The sequence below is a fragment of the Homarus americanus genome, unplaced genomic scaffold (assembly GCF_018991925.1).
Source record: "Homarus americanus isolate GMGI-L3 unplaced genomic scaffold, GMGI_Hamer_2.0 scaffold39675, whole genome shotgun sequence".
Lineage (NCBI taxonomy): Eukaryota > Metazoa > Arthropoda > Malacostraca > Decapoda > Nephropidae > Homarus > Homarus americanus.
In genome coordinates, this window is record NW_024736071.1 from 16,587,311 (window position 1) to 16,609,604 (window position 22,294).

General features: G+C 42.8%; 1 protein-coding gene across 2 annotated transcripts; it reads left to right on the forward strand.

The window, feature by feature from the left end:
- On the forward strand, positions 1-19,679 carry LOC121871828. 2 transcript variants are annotated; one of them, XM_042374350.1, is made up of 7 exons: positions 2-220; positions 3,077-3,318; positions 11,807-11,875; positions 12,172-12,276; positions 16,479-16,628; positions 18,685-18,800; positions 19,415-19,679. In XM_042374350.1, the coding sequence occupies exons 2-7, from the start codon at positions 3,105-3,107 to the stop codon at positions 19,535-19,537; spliced, it is 777 nt and encodes a 258-aa protein (XP_042230284.1). In that variant the 5' UTR covers positions 2-220; positions 3,077-3,104; the 3' UTR covers positions 19,538-19,679. The 2 variants fall into 2 exon arrangements, with proteins under 2 accessions (XP_042230285.1, XP_042230284.1); XM_042374351.1 differs by lacking the exon at positions 11,807-11,875 and having other exon boundaries at positions 1-220.
- Positions 19,680-22,294: the final 2,615 nt, after the last annotated feature.

Genomic DNA, 22,294 nt, shown 5'->3' on the forward strand with positions numbered 1-22,294 from the left:
GTGGTACCCAATCAGGAGACTGCAAGGTGGAGGGGTAGTGTACCTCAGCCAATAATAAGTTAACTGCGCACCGTGGGTGTGTGGGGGTGAGGAGGAGCTACGGTGAGGCTCGAGGTCTGGCTGAGGCACTGACCACAAAGTGACTGAGCTGTATTCAGTCACAGTCTTCAGTCACGGGAAAGTGTGTCCTCACTCGCTCTCTGGCCTGTCCCGCCCAGCTGTGAGTACTTCTGATTACTGTACTTGTGTAGCTCACTATATATATATATATATATATATATATATATATATATATATATATATATATATATATATATATATATATATATATATATATATATATATACTGATAACCACAAGGAAAGAAGGAAACACGAAGTTCCCAAGCACTTTAGTGTAATTCACATCTTCAGGGGTGAGTACAGACTAAGGAGAAGTACAAAACAAGGTAACAAGGTATATACTGTATATACAGAGGAGGTTGAGATCAAGTCCACAATGGTCAGGTATTAGGCAATGACCCTACTAATCTTCAAAAAGCATCTCTTCGTCACTGGGAACGAACTTGTTTTCTCAAGTAGGCTAATCGTTCCTAATGCATTTTCCTCTTCTGTTTGTTTAATAACACTGGGGACCAAAATTCAACTTTTTGTCAGTTGCATACATTTTGAGACCTGTTTCTGGGTAAATTGAGGTCACTGATTTCAAATATGGCACCGGTTTTTTTCTATCGGGTCTAGTTTTGTTGCGGTGAGTTACCTACCATTTACTACTATATATAGTTAGACTACCATATACTACTGCTAAAAATCTAAACCAGCACACAGAGAGGAATTACTAAACACGTAGAATTAATTTTTAATTACTTTTATTTACCTTGACAAGCATATTTTGGATTCATCAGTTGCTTTTGTGAACTATGCCAGATTTATTCAGGCACAAACTTGCGTTTAATGGACTGTCTTGAATATCGCCTCTCAGTGCAGTCTCGCTGAATGCTCCAGCAATAGTCCGCCATCATGTGAATGTCCCAGCGACCTTGATACCTGTCTTCCATGACTTTGATATCCTGGTGAAAGCGTTCACCTTGCTCATCACTCACGTCCCCCAAGTTTGCCGGAAACAGTTCAAGATGACTGTTCAGGAAATGCATCTTAATGCTCATGTTGCAACCTAACACATGGAAACTTTCCATCAAAGATTCAACGAGCTTTTTATAGTCCTCTGATTTCCTGTTTCCAAGAAAGTTCCTTACAACAGAAACGAATGCTCCCCATGCATTTCTCTCAACATCAGTCATGGATTGAGTGAAGGCTTGGTCTTTAATCAGCGTCCTAATTTGAGGGCCGTCGAAAATACCTGCTTTGAGTTTTTCTAGCGTTAAACCAGGGAACACTTCACACAGATACTTAAAACAGTCACTGTCAGTATCGAGCGCCTTGACAAACTGTTTCATAAGGCCCAGCTTGATGTGAAGGGGCGGGAAAACAATTTTTTCACGTTCCACTAGGGGTTCATAAATGATGTTCTTTTCCCCAACATTGAGGCTTTCCCTAACTGGCCATTCCTTCTGAATCCAGTGTCTGTCTTTGGCTCTGCTGTCCCAGAGGCAGATAAAGCAAGGAAATTTTGTATACCCACCTTGCTGTCCTAGCAAAAAATTGACCATTTTTAGATCAACACAGATGATCCATTTGTGTTCTTCATATTTGAGTAGCTCCAAAACCGTTTTGATGTGTTCATATTTTTCTTTCAGACTCCGCTTAGAGCTATCTATAAAGAGGCGCCACTCTTTCGGATCATAACCTGGAGCTCCCATCGCGGTGACTAATCCAGAAATATCACAACAGTAGACGAAGTCAAATTTAGAATCAAAGAACTGTAAGAGGTTCTTTTCTCTGTTGCGAAAGAATGTTACCTTTGTGTCTATTTTCAGCAAGTTTTTATCTTTTAACCGTGAAGCCAACAATTCTGACAGCTTTTTAGACAGACCCAGATCTCGAACCAAGTCATTGAGTTCTGCTTGGCTAAATGTTTGCGGTTCTATTGATATGCCTGCAAAATCTGAGTCACTATTTCTGTTAGTTGACTCCTCTGTGGCCTCAGTGTCATATTCACTGTCAGATTCAACGGAAGCAAGTTGAGTGAAGATAGGCTTTGGAACATCAGCTGAATGGGGCACAGGCCTGATTGCTGAAACTAGACCTGATCTGCACAAACGAATGCCATTTTCAGAATCGGTGACCTCAAATCTACCAGAATCAAGTGTCAGAACTCATGCAACCGAAAGTGTGTTCCCCAGTGTAATTATTATCGCCGTAAGTTTAATGCGTGTGGTGTGGAGTCGTTGCTTACACGCATAAATGTGCACTAAAAGCGCTGCTGTCCATTGCCCCAGTTAATGTACTTTAATTATTGTTAAGTATCACCACAAATTCTGCTGTTTTTGTCCTCGCTTCTCATGCTGTCTGACTTTCCTCGCATGTTTAAGGTGTAGACTCGCATATTTAAGGTAGACAATGATACATTATTCTTCCCATAAATGCTTCGGGTGCATAAGTCTAAATCTCGGGTGTTCGTGGTTCAGGAGGAGAGGCGACAGGGCCCTTGTGGGTGACAGAAACTGTAGGTGGTCTTGAGTAAACTCCTCCTGAGATTCTGGGAGCATAATTCAATTGTACTGAGAAATGTAGTAATCTCTTTGCCACATTAAACATGATATACTTCATGTTTTACACAGAGGCAGAATTTCTACGTCTCGGAAGAATCATGCTATTCCAGTCAGGCAAACTCGGGCATTTGTAGGAGAAGGAAGCTTTTATTGTTTCATCAACAAATCAGACAAAACTGGGAAGATATTTTTGTCGTTCACTGTATATAGACAGTACAGTTATATGAACAATGTATAGAGACAGTGCAGGTATAGAAAGTTACAAACAACAGTTAACAGTTAAAGAAGAGCCTAACCATATAGGATCCCATCATTAGTGTCCAGAAAGTAGCCTAAACACCATTGTATACTGTGTAGAATGCAGCTTACCTCTCTCTCTCTCTCTCTCTCTCTCTCTCTCTCCAGTGAGTGTCCTGCCCTACCATCAGTGAAAATGAAACCAAACACCGGGACGAGGCGTTTCACTGTTGCCAACCTGTTACTCTTGAGGATGGTGCCCTTAGGAGTGTCCCTGAGTTCCCTGTTGCAAGTGTTCCTGGTGGGGTTGGTGGCGAGCGTCGTCAGTGGTCAGTTAGTGATGACGTTCCACCAGGATGCCTCTCTGCCCGACAGCTCTATCACCAAGGTTCAGAACGTCGCCAAACGCTGTGAGTATGTCGTGGTCTCTCTCTCTCTCTCTCTCTCTCTCTCCCTCTCTCTCCCTCCCCTTCATGTTGTCTACCTTCCCTCATATTGTCAACCTCACTTAACCTAACCTCCCCACTCTACAAGGCAGAGTAAAGGTCAGTGATTGGGACGTACTCATAATACAGCTATATAACGTATGTAGAGCAATTGGCCACATCAAGAATAACTACTGTAGACTGGATACAGCTCTCAATGATATAATGAAGAAATAAAATTACTTATCTATAATGAAATGTATAATGCATGCTTAGACTCAATGAAGCACACAGAGTCATGGCAAATTTATTATTATTTTGGCATATACTGTAACAGTTCGTGTGTGAATTAGTTTGGTTACTGACAGGGCTATGCATGGCCGATTAACCTCTCATCCCTAGTACGTTATGTCACTAGCCTCTTCAGATCAAGGAATGTTTAACAGTATATTCTACTTTGGTGACACAACGAAGCACATTATATATATATATATATATATATATATATATATATATATATATATATACAAGGAAATCACTGTAGGTGCGCATGATCCAAGTATATGCTGATAACCACAAGAAAACATGAAGTTCCCAAGAGCTTGAACCTAAAGTACCCTAGGTCTTTTATAGACAAATGCCTTAACATTACCAAGAAATCTTTTAGAACTGACCCTAAGCCAACCCATGACAATAAGAATTTCTTAGTATTGCCATTTAACACAAATTTCTCTTAAATTCCTATACAACTGAAAACCTGGAACGTTAATGTGGCATTTAAAAACTCATGCACTGTAAAACAAATGTTAATCAAGAACTCCCCCAACAATGCAGGCGGCTGCACTTACAAGGTTCCTTGCAAGGAATGTAATTTGTTTTACTTAGGCCAGACAGGTAAAGATCTTATAGCTAGACTTAAACAGCATAAATATGGTGTTAGGACGGCCAGGAATCCAATGCTCTGTTCATTCATATGGGAGATAATAAGCAATGCATTGACTGGGATAATGCCTCCTCAATATTACCTTGTAATTCAATTGTCAGTAGGAACATTATAGAATCCAGTTTCATTAAACATACCGAATCTGTCAACATGAATTTGAGTAATGGTATGAACAAACTGGATAATTTTGTGATTAAGAAGATTTGTAACCAGGTGAGAAGGTTGGGTCTTCTTACCCTATGACCTGACTACGGACAGCTGCTGTGCTCAGAGATGGCATGGTCAATTGTTTTTAGTAAGATTAATAAGGGTCCCCTGTACTGTATATTGTTAAGAGTTGTGGCATATAAAATGCACATTCCAAACTGATATCATATTTTATATATTAGACTATCTAATTCTGTCATAAATCGTACATAATTTATAACCCATTTAGAAATAATGATTTTTACTCGGCCCGCCCACCGTACTGCACTAGTGGTAGCTGTAAGCTGTGGTTACGATTTGATATGTGCTAATGTTGTGTACGATTAGTATTTCTCTCGGTAAATCAGTAACTTCGTGCTTGGTAAATGATTATTTATTTGTACAGTACAGTACATGTGTATATCATAACGGTATTTAGTACAAACAGTATTGGTAAACAGTCCCAGTGTTGTCCTCACCGTCTCCGTTGAATTACAAGATATTATTCTACATTTGTCATAGAACGTCAGGAAGCATGACGATTAAAAATGTGTTTATTAAACGTATTTTGTGGACAGTGTGTGATGGTGCTTCGCAAAATATGCCTGTTGATTTCGTTTTCTAAGCTAATGCTAGTCATAAATTAACGTGGTTATTATTGTAGTAACCAACAAACACCGTCACTACAAATAAAGAAGTTTGCAACACATTGAAAAAAATCATTGATTTATCTGAATCAATAGTAATTACCGGTCAAGTGGACAAAGAGAGCAGGGAGACACACATTCCTGAACACGGAGTGAATATTGCAGTGCTTTTCTAAATTACATCCTCAAGAAGACTACAGGCTTTGGGTTGTAAAAGTTATCCCTCGGATATAAATAATTTGATATCCAAATTGTGAACCGCAGCTCCCTCATAAATATAGCAGGCCTTGGGTGTGGGAATATTATTACTTCCCACAAGATCACTTTGTTGGGGTGTGTGTGTGTGTGTGCGTGTGTGGGAAGTATTACAATATCAAGCTGTATCATGACAACAATAGGACTCCCGACGTGTGAGTTGCAGGTTTAAGAACATTAAGTGCTTGAAATATATCGATCACATTCCTACTATCAGGCTGTCACTGTGTTGGTAAGAATGCGTCAGAAAATAACACCAATTCGTATTCGTGTTTTATTCTACATAGCAGTAGAAATAATAGTGACTGAATTTAAAGCTGCACCAAACTTGTAAGTATCTTCACTCTTACGAATTACTTACCGACTTCCTGTCAACCATCATAATAGCTTTTAAGTATTTTAGTCCAGGAACTCCGTTGCCTTTACATGTCTTGTATGGCACTCCATCACACCTCCCTCCGGGCCCTCGGCGATTGTTTTTGTTTAAACTTTTATGACCTAGTGAATCATTTTAAAGTTATTCCCACCAAACCTTTTTGTGTTTGCGCTCACCCTGGGGGAGGAGCGCAGCCAAGGAATATCTAATAAGGAAATTCAACTCGACTCACACTTTCCCATTATTTTCAGAAAGGTCCCAAAAATTTACTACAGCGCTACCTGTTACTTTGGGATGTACTACTCGGAGAGACGGTAAAGAGAATGGCTTGGGTAAATAAAAAAAAATGTAAGACGACAAGGCAGACGCAGGTTTCATTCTCTTGCATTTCAGCGTTGTACCTTGCTCAGAGAGAATGATATAAAACAACTCGCTAACTAAACGCTAAGTGACACAAGGGTAAAGGGTGGAGGGAAGATTTTTTTAGATTGTCCCCGAGGGGGCTAGTTTATTGAGCACCCTCTCACATCCTGTGCAAGGTAAAGCTCAAAAACGTTTACAGCGCCCATCTGGGAAGCATGCTTAGTTCATGCTTGCCTATATGACTCGTGCATTAAGGGTGTAAAAGCCTGAAGGGTCCTGGGTTTTGTCAGCAAGTTACATAAAGTGACAGAATGATGAGTGTGTGGGGGAAATTTCCCGGTACAATTTATCTGTTGTGGCAAAGCGTGGCAGGTCCCTAATAGTGTCAAGTGCCAGGCCATAGGCATTGACAGTATTGAGGGACATACCTTTTAGTGTGATTGTGATGGCGTGTACGTCGGTAGTGTCGGCTTCAAAGGGAACGTCGAGAGGTTGGTAAGGGACGTCTTTCTTGGCGTAGATACGTAGTCCACTAGCATGTCCTCGTAGTGGTCAATTGATGTGGGGAACTGGAGTGGATGGGCCCCAGGTGCCGGCATGCCGGTGGGGGACGGGGAACCGGGGTGGTGTCCTCGGGTCCATGAGCATGCGCGGCTTGCAGTGGGTAGACGGGGGGCAGCAGGGCACACCGGGGCAGGCTTGGTAGGTGCCACGCCAGCAGTGATGCCAGGGGGCAGTGGAGTAGGCCGTGAGCATGAGGGGCACACAGGGGGGCTAACAGCTTGTCAAACCAGAAGAAGAGGGGGGTGACTGGGTAGCAGCTGAAGACAGGGGTAGTCTGTGTAGGTTGGAGATGGTGGTACAGAGTGTATCAAAGTTTAAATACGGTTGGTAAATTCGTGAGAGAAGGATATAATGTGTGTCGTGTCACCGGAGGGGGGGTTGTGGGGGGACACCGGTGGGAGCACAAGGCCTGACAGCGTGAGAGAAGAGATGGGAAGGATGTCCATCCAGTAGTTGAATTAGGAGACAGCCGGGACTGCTGTGTTGCACCAGGCTGGGGCAGGTGTTGTTGAAAAAGGCGTTGCCAGAGGAGAGGAAGCAGAGGGATGTGGCCAGGTAGGCTGGGGGGGAGGTTGGGGTTGGCGCAGCCTTCGGGGAGGCTTTTCTCCTGGGACAGGCGGACGTTTGGGGCATTGCCGTGAGTCAGCATTGTGCCAGCCACCACAATTACGACACCTGGGGTCAACAACATAGCCCACACCACCCCCATTGAGATGGTCTTTGATTTTCTGGGCACAAACGGAGGAGTGATGGTTATATGAACAGAAGCGACATCTGGGACGATCACGTTGGCACCAGGCAGTGAAGGTGTGACCCCAATGGGAGCAGATGACACAAAAAGCAGGCCTGGGGTGATCTGGTTCAGCATACAGTGGAGGGAGGACTGGGTGTGCCTCAACAGTGGTTGGGCACTCCCTCCCCTTCCATTTAACTATGACAGCTGCTTGTGGGGTCTTCCCTCGGTAGTGTCGACATATACTGAGTGTACATGGATTAAAGTTACGAGCATCTTCGATTTCAATGTATAGGGGGAATTGTTTAACTAGGATGTGGCAACATTCCGCTGCGTCAGCAGGTGGAGGCATGAGAACAACCCCGTCTTGTGGGGACCGGTGGTAGAAGCGGTACCGTTCTTGCCTCGCAAGCGAGATGTCACGGGTTCGATTCCCGGGCCAGTGGAAGTTGTTTGGACTTACTTCCTAGCCCCCATTTGTCCCTGTTCACCTAGCAGTAAAGTAGGTACCTGTTGTAAGTCGAAAGTTGCGAATTCGTATTCAGGGACAAGTTGTTGGAGCTTCCAATAACTTGATGACATAAACCACTGACTCTTCAGGCCTCTACGCCCTTGACTGTTCAGGCTTCTACGCTCTTAACTCGTGAGACATAAAGGCAAGCATGAACTTAGCATGCTTCCCTGTTGGACGCTGTAAACGCTTCTGCGCTTCACCTTACACAAGGGTGTAGGGGGAGGCCCAATAAATAATAATAAAAAAAATAGAATAAAACGAACAACCCCGTCAAGTCCAACAGTACTGAGTGTTTCATAGACCTCAGGTGTCTGACACTTGATAAAGTTACGGTTCTTATCTTTTCGGAATTGAATGGTGAGACCGTGTTGTCTCCAATGGCGCGAAATCGTCATCTGTACCTGTCAAGTGGGGTACCACAGGGCAGTGTATTGGGCCCGCTGTTGTTTGTTTGTTTCATAAATGACATGCCTGACGTTGTACACTCCTCCATACAAATGTTTGCCGATGACGCCAAGTTATTTCGGGAAATTAAGAACCAAGCGGACTGTGAAGAACTGCAGAAGGACCTCTGTGGGCTCCAGGAATGGTCGAAGAAATGGCTGCTGAGATACAATGTCACGAAGTGTAAGAGGATGCACCTGGGGCATACCAACGGTAAGGAGGCGTATCATATGTCCCAACGGGTTGAAGAAACTGCGCTAGTTGAGACTGTATGTGAGAAGGACCTAGGTGTGTATGTTGACAATGAGCTGAAGTTCTCGGGCCATTGCGAGAAGGTAAATCAGGCAAATAAATTATTGGGTCTTATAAGAAGGTCGTTCAGATATCTAGACGGTCCGTCCCTCTTAACGATCTTCAGGAGTGAAGTGCTTCCCCATCTGGAGTACTGTCACCCCGTCTGATCCCCGAGATATGCTAGGGACTGTCAGTTGGTTGAAAATGTTCAAAGGAGGACCACCAGACTGGTGCCTGCACTTCGACACCTCAGCTACCCTGAGAGATTGGAGCGCCTGAACTTCCCTAGCTTATACTACAGACAGGCAAGAGAGGACCTAGTTGAGGTGTATAAGCATCTCAGGGGGCACTACTCAGTTGAGTGTCTTTACTTGGAACTGGCGGACGCTCGCCCCACAAGGGATCACAGCTCAAGATTGAAGAAGCCGCAAGTCCAGAAAAGTGTGAGGGCAAAACTTTTTCGGAATGAGGGTTGTAAACTCTTGGAACAATCTACCAGAGAGTGGTGTCGACACCGAGTGTGAGATCTTTCAAGACAAGACTTGACCAACACTGGAGCGGGTTCAGGTACATTCAGGAGCCGGTGCATGCCCAGTATTTGCCAACAGTGCGTGACAGAGATGTGACCGATCGCCCAAGCGGCTAACAAGCTGATCGGTGGCGAAGAGGATGAAAGATAAAAGAATACTTTGTTGTCCAATTAAACCATTCCTCGATGGTTTTCAGCGAGTCCTTGGGGAAGTGCAGATTCAGCTTACTTGGTTGGTTGGCAGAGGGGTGGGTGGTGAGGGGTTAGCTCGCTGCCCTTGGTATTGGTGTTGCCACTCCAGCAAGCGTTTCCCATAGAGACATTACTTTTACTGTCACTATCACTGAGGTCTGACTCTTGCAGGGTGTGGGATGCAGTATGAATATCCGTATCAGAAATGTCTGTATCCATGAGAGAGGGGACACCTCTTCTGGGGCGTTCGACCCCCCCTCATCGCTGGCAACACTTGCCGGTGAAAGGGAAGGTAGAGACTGAGGTGGACTTTGTGTGATAATCGGGAGGACAGGAGCACCTATGGGCACATGTCTGTCCCCTTACGTGTGGGAGTTGTAGTAGAAAAAACCCACCAGGGGTCGCACCCCTTCAGGTTTCAGCAGAGCCAAACAGGCTCCATGTTCTGACTCAGCGGGTGGGAAGTCATCTCGGGCTGTCTCCCATATAATGATCGGCTTTATAATTAATATCACATTATATGAAGAAACTTTCATTTATGAGTATCCTCATATTATTACCAATATGGCGCCTGTTGTCACAGGACCGGCTCAGTCAATTAACCCATGGCCCTTCAGGCATTTACGGCCGATGCACGAGTCATGAAGGTAAGCATGACTTCCGCATGCTTTTCTGTTCAATCACCGAGTTGATCATCACAATAAAGATATCGATATCGGTTCATATCGGTTTCATGTTCTGGTTGGTACTGAGACAGTTTATGAAGAACAAAAGTAGATTGGTGGTAGAGTTGTTTGGAGAAAGGTGACTGTAAAGTTTATGAGCTGACTCTGCCTTATTCGCCGCGCTGACTATCAGTCACCCGGCAACCTTGCCACAACGCCAACAATTTGTGACGACACACTCACGGACCTGCCACGCTTTGCCATAAACAGATAAATTGTACGAGGAATTTTCCCCCCACACACATCATTCTGTCACTCTATGTGACTTGCTGACAAAACCCATGACCCTTCAGGCTTTTACGCCTTTAATGCAGTCGTGGCGTGACCACATAAAGAGACAGACATGCCCATAGGTGTTCTTGACTTCCCGATCGTCCCACAAAAGTCCCCTCAGAACCAACTCCCCTCAGCCGGCAAGTTTTTCCCAACATAAACGTCCCAGAAGAGGCTCTCTCATGGACGCAGACATTACTGATGCCATCGCCAACTCGCCTGGTCATACTGAATCCAACACCCTTCAAGAGTCAGACCCCAGTGATTATGACAGTGAACACTACCTGAAGTGGAAACACCAATGCCACAGACCCTATCACCTTGCCCTCTTCCTACCAGCCAAGTAAGCTGAATCTGCACTTCCCCAAGGACTCACTGAAAACCTTCACGAAACAATTTTATTGGATGATGAAGTATACTGCAGAAAACAACGTCTCCACATTTAACTCGGACAAGGTAAGAACCGGAACTTTATCAAGTGTCAGACTCCTGAGGTCTATGAAACACTTAGTACTGTTGGGTTTGATGGGGTTGTCCTGGCCCCCCCCCCCCAGTAGATACTGAAGAATGTTGCCACATCCTAGTGAAACGATTCCCCATATATGCTGACATCGAAGATGCGCATGACTTTAATTCTAGTATACTCACTATACGTCGACATTACCAGGAGAAAACCCCACAAGCTGCTGGCATTGTCATGTGGAAGGGAAGAGAATGCCCAACCACTGTGGAGGCCCACCCAATACTCCCTCCACTTTATGGAGAACCATATCACCCCGGGTCTGCTTTTTGTGATACATCTCATTGGGGTCACAGCTTCACTGCCTGCTGCCAACGTGATCGTCCCAGATGTCGCTTCTGTTTACCACCTTAATGGGGCTGGTGTAGGCCATGTGGTTGATCCCAGGTTTTGTAACTGTGGCGGCGAACACAATGCTGACTCGCAGCAAAATAAAAAAGATCAATTTACAATAAAATGTTGTCGCCGCCTTTAAAATACTAAAAATACTTATTATAATGATAACGTCAATGGACAAAAGTAAACGAAATCGAACAACTGCTGGTGGTCGTTGTGTTCTCGGATATTACCACCAATTTCACCCTGGGGAGCCCAAGTGCTCTTTATTTAACACGCCAAATGTCACTCAATACATTTATTATATACGTTGACTTGTTGTGTTTTAGTGTGTAGGTATAAATTCCCTGGAAGTAGAAGTGATGAGGACAAGATCACGTAGGAAACATTCTTGGTAAAAAAGGAGGTGAATTATCCGGAATAGCAGAAGCGCCTCCATATACTAGTGATGATTCTAGCAACACACAGAAGGTCTAAGTATAGTATCTGGAAGGAACATAATAACAAACACAACTGATTCTGATTCTGTTGTCATCCTGTTATGTTGGGAAGATAGACAGTGAAGTCTTCCCCCCTCAGGTACATGCAAGATGATGTGCTTCTCTCAGACCGCCTGCACGGCCGTCACCATCATCCCGCAAAACAATGGTATGTCCCTCTGCTGCTGCTGCTTGTCTTGTTTACTATACACCAAACACCCACAAACATGTCCTCTTACTTTTTGTTTTCGCTTGCAAACACCTTTTATGTCTTGACGGATATAAATCATTTCATTATGTATAACTTAAAACACATCCCTACTGTATGTCTAGCTCACAAACACATCACCTCCTTTTGTATTACTCACAAACACATCCCTACTGTATCTAGCCTAAATCATATCCCTTACAAGTGCTTAACAAATGTCGATATTAAATTAATGGATGATGTGTATCCTTGACCAGACAGCTTCTTGTGTCAGCTCACCAACGCAGACAGTCCCGAGAGCCTCCTGCAGACCGGCAAGTCTCAAGTTATCACACTGACCAAGGGTTCAGCAACACCTAAAGGTCAGTCAGTGTACAGTATCACTAATAGGTCATTTTAGTCTGACATTAGTTGTTCCTCGGAGAGCAATGCCTCTTCTCACTTGTCACTTTTAAAGCATTTTGGAGGTACAGTAGGCTCTCGCCAATAACGACTTCCACAATAACGTTTTCAACAATAACAGTAAGTTACAATAGATACCCATTTTCGATAATAACGTCTGGATTCTCTTGAATAACGGAGATTTTGCGGGAAGCGTCCGAGCGCATCAATGATAGCGTTTGTTTGCCGCCATGTTGATGACGTAGCTGTCCGCTCCGCCTCACTCTCACTCCGTGGAATACATTACCGAGAACAAATTCTGGCTTGAATGTCATGTACACTAATACTGACACGTTCCTTGATAAGAGGGAGGAGTTTGAAACACTACTAAGAGTACACCAACCAGATATTGTAGGAGTTGTAGAACTGTTGTACAAGAACAGGAGAATCGACCCAGAGGAATGTGAGTTCAGTATTGCTGGATATGACTCATTTACGAACCTAACTCAAGAATCCTGCAGGAGGGGTGTGGTTATCTACGCTAGGCAAGACCTTAGAGCCAGCCAGGCGAGGGTACAGGGAGAGGATGTTTTTGAAGAGTCCAAGTGGTGTAAAATTAAATTAAAGGGAGGGGACTTACTTATCGTCGGGTGTATCTACAGATCCCCGAACTGTGGCCCACTAAATCAAAGGAACTTAAGAACCTTAATAAACAATGCGGCGATGCTCAACCCCAGCCACCTCCTTATCATGGGGGACTTTAACTATGGCGACATCGACTGGAGAAACGAGTCAACCCCGAATGACTTGAATAATCCTGCTACTCTTTTTGTAGAAACTCTGAGAGATAATTTTCTGTTCCAACATGTGAGAGACCCGACACATTACAGAGGGGAGCAAACACCCAAGCCACTTGACCTCATCATAACAAACGAGGAGGGTATGGTGGCCAAACTGGAACACCTTGCCCCAGTTGGCACCAGTCACCATACAGTGTTGTCATTCAGATTTAACTGTTACCTAGTTCAAGATAAGGCCAGGCCAAGGTGCAAATATTACAAGGGAAATTACAATGGGATGAGGGAAGAGATGAGGGGTATCAACTGGCCTGACTTATTAAGGTACAAGAACGCAGACACTACGCTGAATATCATAACTAGTAAAATGACCCATTTGATCGATAAATATATACCCAAGACCAAACCCAGTGCTTCTAGGAATACGAGGGGATCCCTACACATGAACCATGCGGCGGTCGACAAAATTAAGAAGAAAACCCAGAAATTCAAGACGTGGGTTGGGTCAAACGATGAGCAAGACAGGAGGATGTATGCAAGAGCCAGAAACCAAGCAAAGATAGAGTGTAGGAGGGCTGAAAAGGAGTTCCAGAAGGCTGGTTGCACGCGAGGTCAAGTCAAACCCAAAGGCGTTTTACCGCTATGCAAAGTCGAAATTGAAAACGCGAGTAGGAGTATCAGACCTGAGGCTTGAAGATGGTAGTTACGCAGATTCTGACCAGGATAAAGCTGAGGCATTGAACAGCTTCTTTTCCTCAGTGTTCACAAGAGAGGATGCAACTAACCTTCCTGCGTTTGAGGACAGACGGTTCGACACAGCACTGACCCACATTGTGTTCACAGAAGAGGGTATTAGAAATAAACTGTCCAGGCTAAAGGTCCATAAGAGTCCTGGACCTGACATGGTGCATCCTAGAGTGCTAAGGGAGCTGTGCAACGAGCTTGCAGAGCCCCTGAAGATTCTGTTTTGTAAATGCCTGGATGAACAAATGGTCCCCAGTGAATGGAAAGTGGCTTATGTGAGTCCTATCTTCAAGAAGGGCGATAGGCACTCCACGAACAACTATAGACCGGTGAGCCTGACCAGCATAATATGTAAAGTACTTGAGAGTATTATCAGAGATGCAGCGATGGAACATCTACTACGAAACAACCTTGTAAAAGATTGCCAACACGGTTTTATGCCGGGGCGCTCTTGCTTGACACAATTGCTCAAGGTATTGGATATTTGGACCCATATTCTAGAACGGGGTGGTAATATCGACAATATTTACCTAGATTTTGCCAAGGCTTTCGACAGTGTACCCCACGAAAGGCTGAAAATCAAACTGGAAGGGTACGGAATTCGGGGAAATGTCCTAGCGTGGATAGAAGACTTTCTACATGACCGCAAGCAATGTGTGGTGATTAATGGCACGAAATCGTCATCTGTACCTGTAACAAGTGGGGTACCGCAGGGTAGTGTATTGGGCCCGCTGTTGTTTGTTTGTTTCATAAATGATATGCCTGACGTTGTACACTCCTCCATACAAATGTTTGCCGATGACGCCAAGTTATTTCGGGAAATTAAGAACCAAGCGGACTGTGAAGAGCTGCAGAAGGACCTCTGTGGGCTCCAGGAATGGTCGAAGGAATGGCTGCTGAGATTCAATGTCACGAAGTGTAAGAGGATGCACCTGGGGCGTACCAACGGTAAGGAGGCGTACCATATGTCCCAACGGGATGAAGAAAATGTACTAGTTGAGACTGTGTGTGAGAAGGACCTAGGTGTGTATGTTGACAATGAGCTGAAGTTCTCGGGCCATTGTGAGAAGAAGGTAAATCAGGCAAATAAATTATTGGGTCTTATAAGAAGGTCGTTCAGATATCTAGACGGTCCGTCCCTCGTGACGATCTTCAGGAGTGAAGTGCTTCCCCATCTGGAGTACTGTCACCCCATCTGGTCCCCGAGATATGCTAGGGACTGTCAGTTGGTTGAAAATGTTCAAAGGAGGGCCACCAAGCTGGTGCCTGCACTTCGGCATCTCAGCTACCCTGCGAGATTGGAGCGCCTGAACTTGCCTAGCTTATACTACAGACGGGCAAGGGGGGACCTAGTTGAGGTTTATAGGCATCTCAGGGGGCACTACTCAGTTGAGTGTCCTTACTTGGAGCTGGCGGACGCTCGCCCCACAAGGGGTCACAGCTCAAGATTGAAGAAGCCGCAAGTCCGGAAAACCGTGAGGGCAAACTTTTTCGGAGTGAGGGTTGTAAACTCTTGGAACAATCTACCAGAAAGTGTTGTGACGGCACCGAGTGTGAGCTCTTTCAAGAGAAGACTTGACCAACACTGGAGCGGGTTCAGGTACATTCAGGAGCCGGTGCATGCCCAGTATTTGCCAACAGTGCGTGACAGAGACGTGACCGATCGCCCGGGCGGCTAGCGAGCCGACCTTTTGGTGAAGAATATAAAGGAAAAGAGTCGTGACCGATCGCCCAAGCGGCTAACAAGCCGATCAGTGGCGAAGAGGATAAAAGTATAAAAGTATTGCTGCGCCCACGTGTGAGATTTTCGCCTCTATAACCAGTGGTTGCTAGGGTCGGTGATCAATAATGGCTTCCGCATTTTTGCCTGTGGGGGTTAGGGGAGGTGGTGGAGGGAGGGATTTGCCACCTGAACGCCCGGGAACTTTTAAAGTGAATGAGAAAAAAGACCCCAAAGCTAAGAGACAAAGCCACAAGAAGTGTGCCTACTCAGTCAAGGATAAAGAACAGATTGTTGAGCTCATTGAAAGTGGTGCACGGAACATTGATATTGTGAGGAAATTGAACTGTCCTGAGTCTACAGTGCGAAATATTAAGAGGAACTTAGAGGAGACCAAGAAGAGTAAGTATTGCGCTGGCTGAGAAATATTTCGGTAGTGATGGAAATGCGAGGCGTGCTATGAATGATAAAAGTGATAGAAACCGGTTGTTTGTGATAACAGAGCATTTTCTTGTGAAATGGTTAGCTTGTAGAATGAAAGACAGTGCAAGTGTTAGCGGCCCTCAGATATGGAACAATCATCACACCAAGCACCTCAAAAACTCCCCCAAGCTAAGCATTATATTACTCAAACTCTTTATTTTGATGATTGAATAAAAATTCTTTTTATTTCAGCAAACGGTGTTAGGAGGGCTTCTAAGGGGAAAAATTTGGGTGAAATCCTTGGGGCAGCGGCACCAATAAACCCTTTTTACATGTATTTTAATGTCACACAAATAACGTTTTCCCTAATAACGGCGTTTTTCAGGCACCAATTAAACGTTATTGGCGAGAGCCTACTTTTATAGTATTTAGTAAATATTTTCTTTAGGACAACAAACACTTCTGAAAACCCTTAAAGTCACCATGTTTTATCTTGCAGTGCAGCAAGTTCTGCAGCCGTACATATCCAACCAAACCCTATCAAGTGGAGCAATAGCAGGTATGAAGACAGCATGTGAGGGAGGATCCATGGCCATTCTTAATACAACGGAGCTCATTGATGGACTTATAGCATCAGACACTAATGGAGGTTGGTTTGGCAACACAACGGGATGAGGCTATGAGATGAAGCATGTTTGAAAGAAGGATGGTTGATGTGATGGTACAGTGAGTTCTGCTATAACGCGCGTTTTGATAACGCGAATTTGCTCTAACGCGATTTATGAATTAGGAACGATATTTGTATAACGCGAACGCTTGTTTGCTATAACGCGATTTTTGCTTACTATTTCTCCAATTTTGTGGTACAGTGGGGTATGCTATAATGAATCTAATTGGTTCTAGAACCTTGTTCGTTATAGCATTCGTTCGTTATAGGATTAATCCGTTCCAGGCCCCCAAATACAACCACTTAACACTGAAAAATATAATATAAAATTGTAAAAATTGTAAAAAAGTAGGATCCGTTCGTTATAGCATACCCCACTGTATTAACTGTGAATATAGTAAAGAAGAATATCAACAAGAAGCATTCTGCTGATAGAATTCCCGGTGATGATCGTAAAAGAAAGGATATAACACTTGAAGAGAAGCTCGATTTTATCAACCTCAAAATCACCCTTCTCCCCCATCAAGTAAAGTGTTACATTTACTGTATGATTTCATTATTAGATATGAATGTAACATTTATTTAGACTGTGCTATCTTTTGTGTTAGGCTAACTACTAAATTTTTTCGATTTCGAGTAATCTGCACCTAACCCTATTTTCTCCATAAGCCCTGTTATTTCTATTACGCGATTTTCTATAACACGATATTTTACAAGAACACAATTATCGCGTTATAGCAGAACTACCTGTACAGTATTCCGTAAGAGTTCAGAGGATTGGCAAAACTTTTTTAATGGCTAAATAAAATGTCCCCTTACTGAAGATTGAAGATATTTTAAGCATTATAGGATGATTTGAACTGATTGAAGTTATATGACACATGATAAATACTTTGTTGCAGAGATTTTCACAGTGTGCCAGACAGGAAGTAAAACTTTAGTTTTGGTAGGTAGAGGTTCTGTAGAACCTCGGTGTCATCCTCGGTGGCAAGGATGACAGAAATAAAAGCATTACTGTTGATTATTTGGGTGGCTTCTTTTGCACATAATAAGAAAGCAAAGTGCCCGAACACCATATTCAGCCCACAGGTGACTAGAGTATTACATCTGAGAGTTCATACTATATCTTAAACAAATGGTTGTCAGTTGTCCATCATTGAAAAGGTGTCTTGGCTCTGAACAGTCCACATAACACTGAAGAAGTTACGGCTAAATTTGACAAAATTTGTCATTATAAGACTTGAAGCGAGGTTAAGACCTGAAATTCAATGTTGTTTGATGGTGTTGTGGAAAGTAATGTTGAAGTGTACAGTATCATGCCAGTTACTTAAGATTTTGTTTTAATACTCCAGTAATAATATGGAAGAGTATTATTCTTTTATGTGGTAATACTCGTCTGAACATTTACAGATATGACCTATTCTTTGAGAGACATTACTGTACAAGGATCAGTAATGTGCAAGATACTAAACAAGACATACTACCTCTGTTCATATTTGTCCACTGAATCTAATGATATGTCACGGGTTGAATCTACAAAGAGTCAAATTTGTGTACCATACCATGAATCATAGATGTGTATGTAATGAGAACCCTGCTGTGAATTACAAGGAGCAACAAATGTCAAACCTTGGAATGCTTACTGTGCTGTGCTGTACTGTACTGTACTGTACTGTACTATACTGTACACTCATCTAATGCAAGAGAAATTCCTTCAAGGTAGCTACCAGTAGTCTGTCATACCACCTCGGTGAACTGAATATGTTTGTCAACTTTATATGCAAGTTTAACAAAAATAATATTCCTCATGGTCTACTTAATGCCCAATTTCTGTCGTTCAATTATGCACAAATTTCAGTTTCAACATGTGCCATCCATGCCCGACCTACCCAACACAGACGGGTCTTTGGTTTTTATGTCATTTGTCCCACAATTTTGTTTCCATATCATTTGTTACCAAGTTTGTAAACTTGTCACTTGTTCTCAACACCAAGATTGTTCGCCAGATAGTAATAATACGTAAATTGCTTATCCACAGTTATTGATGATTTTGGGATCTGGGTGAGGCTGAGGTACAACCCTGACCTAAACCAGGCTTACTGGAAGGTGGGCTTCTTCTTTAATGACACTGAAGTCAAATCCACTTACACTGTGGTGAGTACTCTTAATGTTCTAAACCTTATGATAAGTACTGTGAGTTAGCTTTAGCACCGCCTCTGTCCATCATCATCTCATCCTGGTAGCAGATGTTATTCATACAACCCAGAGATGTATCCCCCAATGTTGAAGTTTCTCAGTCTTGCTGAGGCCACGTGATTACCTGCACATGCAACACAGTACAGTACACACTTAGGTTGGCAACATTTTGAATTTGCAATTTTCACCTATACATCTCTTGTATAGTGTCCCTCCTTTCACCAAGTTACTGATATACTCCCAACACCCATCATACAGGCAGCACCTGCCCATTCTCCATCATAGATCCTTCACCCACACCACTAAATGGTACTTTTATTCACACATTATTATTGTTATTGTTATTACAAATTCTATAGAAATAACCTCCTGGTATTGGTCCCACATTCACCACCACCAAGTACAGCACTGTACAGGCCAAAGAAGAAGTTAGGGCAGTCTGTACAGTACCGTACATCACAGTACATTTTACTCTTACTGTACTGTGTGTACAGTAATGCAATACTGTAATTTGAAACCATGATTGTGGAAATTGCAATTGGCTTTTTAAATAATGTTTGGTCCCTTTTAAGGTCACTCCAACAATTGTGACAGATGTCTGCAGCACCATCACCTCACAGAAAACGTTCGTCTTTAAGAACTGTAAACAAGACACTGCTAAACCTGTGGCATGCACCCGTTATGTTACACAGTAAGGTAAGTGTATTCAATAGTGATAGTACAGTAGCATGGTTTGGGTTTACTTAAAAATAATAAAATTGATGAAAATTAAAAGACTTACAAATTTTACAAGGAAAATGGTAGTACTTTGGAGGGGTGTTCCTGGGGGGTCCGGACTCCCCCTTGATATTCCTGGATCCGTCCCTATGCTGTACCTTTAAAGTGACTTGTGATATGGTACAGGTGAAACCATGTTTGGGTAGTAGCTGAGCAGTAGATATGATCCAGGTGGAAAAAAAACACTGATAAGTTTAACCTATATGGTACTGTAAATCCCTAACACAACCTCACCCTTTATCACTACAGTTGGCCTCTCCAACTTTAGCAGCACTGTACTGAAGAGGTTGCATATAACTGTGTCAATTTTTCCCATCATGATATTGGCTTAGTCAGGTGTGCTTTATTTTGGTTCCTTCATTTTAGAAAAATTATTTCTTGTAAAATTCTGGAAATTTTTTGGGAGCTTTTCAATAGACTGAAATTGTAAGGATATAAAATGCGAGTATTGTTGGGTGTATATTTTGGGTAATCATTGCAGATTTTTAATGGGCCAGTCAGCTGACGACACTGCAACTATGTAAGCAGTATAGCACAGAACCTTTCATTTAAATAATAAATAATAATAATACTGTAGACGGTTTATTAATAGAGTTGCAGCCGGTGGCTGTACACGGGTTGAAGTTAAGTGTTGGAGTTACTAAGTCTCTTGTAACATTGTTGTATTAAGGCCATTAAAAAGACTTTATGGATCACAAGCATACCAGCTGATTAATGATAACTAAAGGTTGATCTCTAATGCATTTGTTTTATCTACTGTTGTGTGTGCAGTACCTCCAAAAACTCCACATAGCTATAACCAAATTTACAGCCAGCTTACCCATTAGCTCACTGTCATACAAGGACATTCATTCAATCATATATGGAAATTGGAATCGGTGATTTTGTCAGAACCTAATTTCCTCTTGAAGACAAAGACACAGGGGTAACAATAGTTGTTAGAACAAAGACCTGTTGTAACTTTGTTCATAATTCTTATTCTAATTAACTATGACCTGTAAAAAAAGCTAAAGATAAAAATCCACTATCAGAAGTAGCCTTTAACTGTACTGTACATTTGGATGATAGTGACATACAGTAACTTGTGATACTGTGTTACTGAAGTGAGTTGGCTAACTGACTGGTTTAATGGACTTAGTTTACAAGGTTAATGTGTTTTCCTATGGTTTGGAAAATAAAATGTTATATTCTGTGTTCAGTAATAAGTGATTATAATGTTCATCAAGAGACAGTATTCTCTAGATCAGGGGTCACCAAACTTTTTTCACAGTGGGCCGGATAACTGAAAGAATGACGAGCATAATCATTCTGTTCAATACTTGCAAGCCAGAACGAAAGCTCTGGTAACGTCAGAGCGTAGGCGGAGCTACCACGACCCGGGGAAGGACTTGGGATCCGGCCCGCGGGCCATAGTTTGGTGACCCCTGATCGAGATGAATCATATATCTGCTACAAAATCATGGCATTACTGTACATGAGACCTGTAGTATTACTGTACTAGACAATGTGATGGTCAATCAAATTTGTTAATTAGCTTTTAGTAGCAAGGTTAGCTTATGAGCACGGTCAGTAATGACTTAATATAATATAAATAACAGTACAATATACCACACCTGGCCTGGGGAGTGATGCCTCTTGTAGTTCATAGCTTTAAGAACTGTATTACACTTTTCTGTGACTTACAAGTATCTTCATGCTCACATTTTCATAGAAGTGACTGAATAACTTCAGATGTACAGTGAAACCTCTATATAACGGACTTCTCTCTACATATAATCCGATAGATGGGGGGGTTTCACATCTAATGGACCCTCGATATAAAGGACTTTCATCTCTATATAGTTCATTAGAGGGAAGTTTCACTGTACAGCTACTTGTAATGGTGAACAAGAACCTCTGTATAAGACTAAACATAGGTTGAATAATGATTTACTGGAGGTCAGCATCTACCTAGCCATAACTTTCTTATAGAAATGGTTACCAAAGAGTGTGAACAAGATATGATCTAATTCAGTGGTTTTTAACCCTGTGGAGCTGCACCCATCCCACCCCTATGATCAAACTTGATTCCATAGCGCCACTACCCACCCCTCCCCCCAATCCCCAAAGAGTCTAACAACCTATTTTTTTTGTGTTCAAGTTCCACTGACTTTATTGCCTTTCTAGACCTAAATAAACAAAAAGGGGTTGAGTTGGCAGGAATTGGGTAGAACAGGGTTTGATTGATGAGGTTGGGTAGACTAGGGTTGGGTTAACTGGGGTTGGGTTCACCGGGGATGGGTTGAGTTGACAGAGTTGGATTGCCTGACCACCATATATATCTACAGGTATTTTGGAAGTGCTTAAAATAAATCGGGAACCCCCATACTATGGTAACATTGTCCTAGCTCAGTTAAACAAAATTGCAGCTGTGATAAGAATACAAATGCCAGCATTATTTTCGCATATCATTTTTCGTTTTCATGTTTGCCTTTCCATTACTTATTCTCAATCTCCAAAAAAGTCATACAATCAAACCTCCACATAACGGACTTCTTTTTCCATATAATCGGTTGGATGAAGGTTTCACATCAAACGGACCCTCGATATAATGGAATTTCCTCTCCACATAGTTTGTTAAATCTAGATTTCACTGTACAGTACTGTATTGTATCACCATCGTAGGGTACCCGATA

Excerpts from the sequence above, each read along its gene's own strand:
- LOC121871828 (XM_042374350.1), top strand. The coding sequence starts at position 3,105 with ATGAAACCAAACACCGGGACGAGGCGTTTCACTGTTGCCAACCTGTTA. Across the intron at positions 3,319-11,806 it reads TCAGAACGTCGCCAAACGCT|GTACATGCAAGATGATGTGC; the intron begins GTGAGTATGTCG and ends TTCCCCCCTCAG. Across the intron at positions 16,629-18,684 it reads AGCATCAGACACTAATGGAG|TTATTGATGATTTTGGGATC; the intron begins GTTGGTTTGGCA and ends GCTTATCCACAG.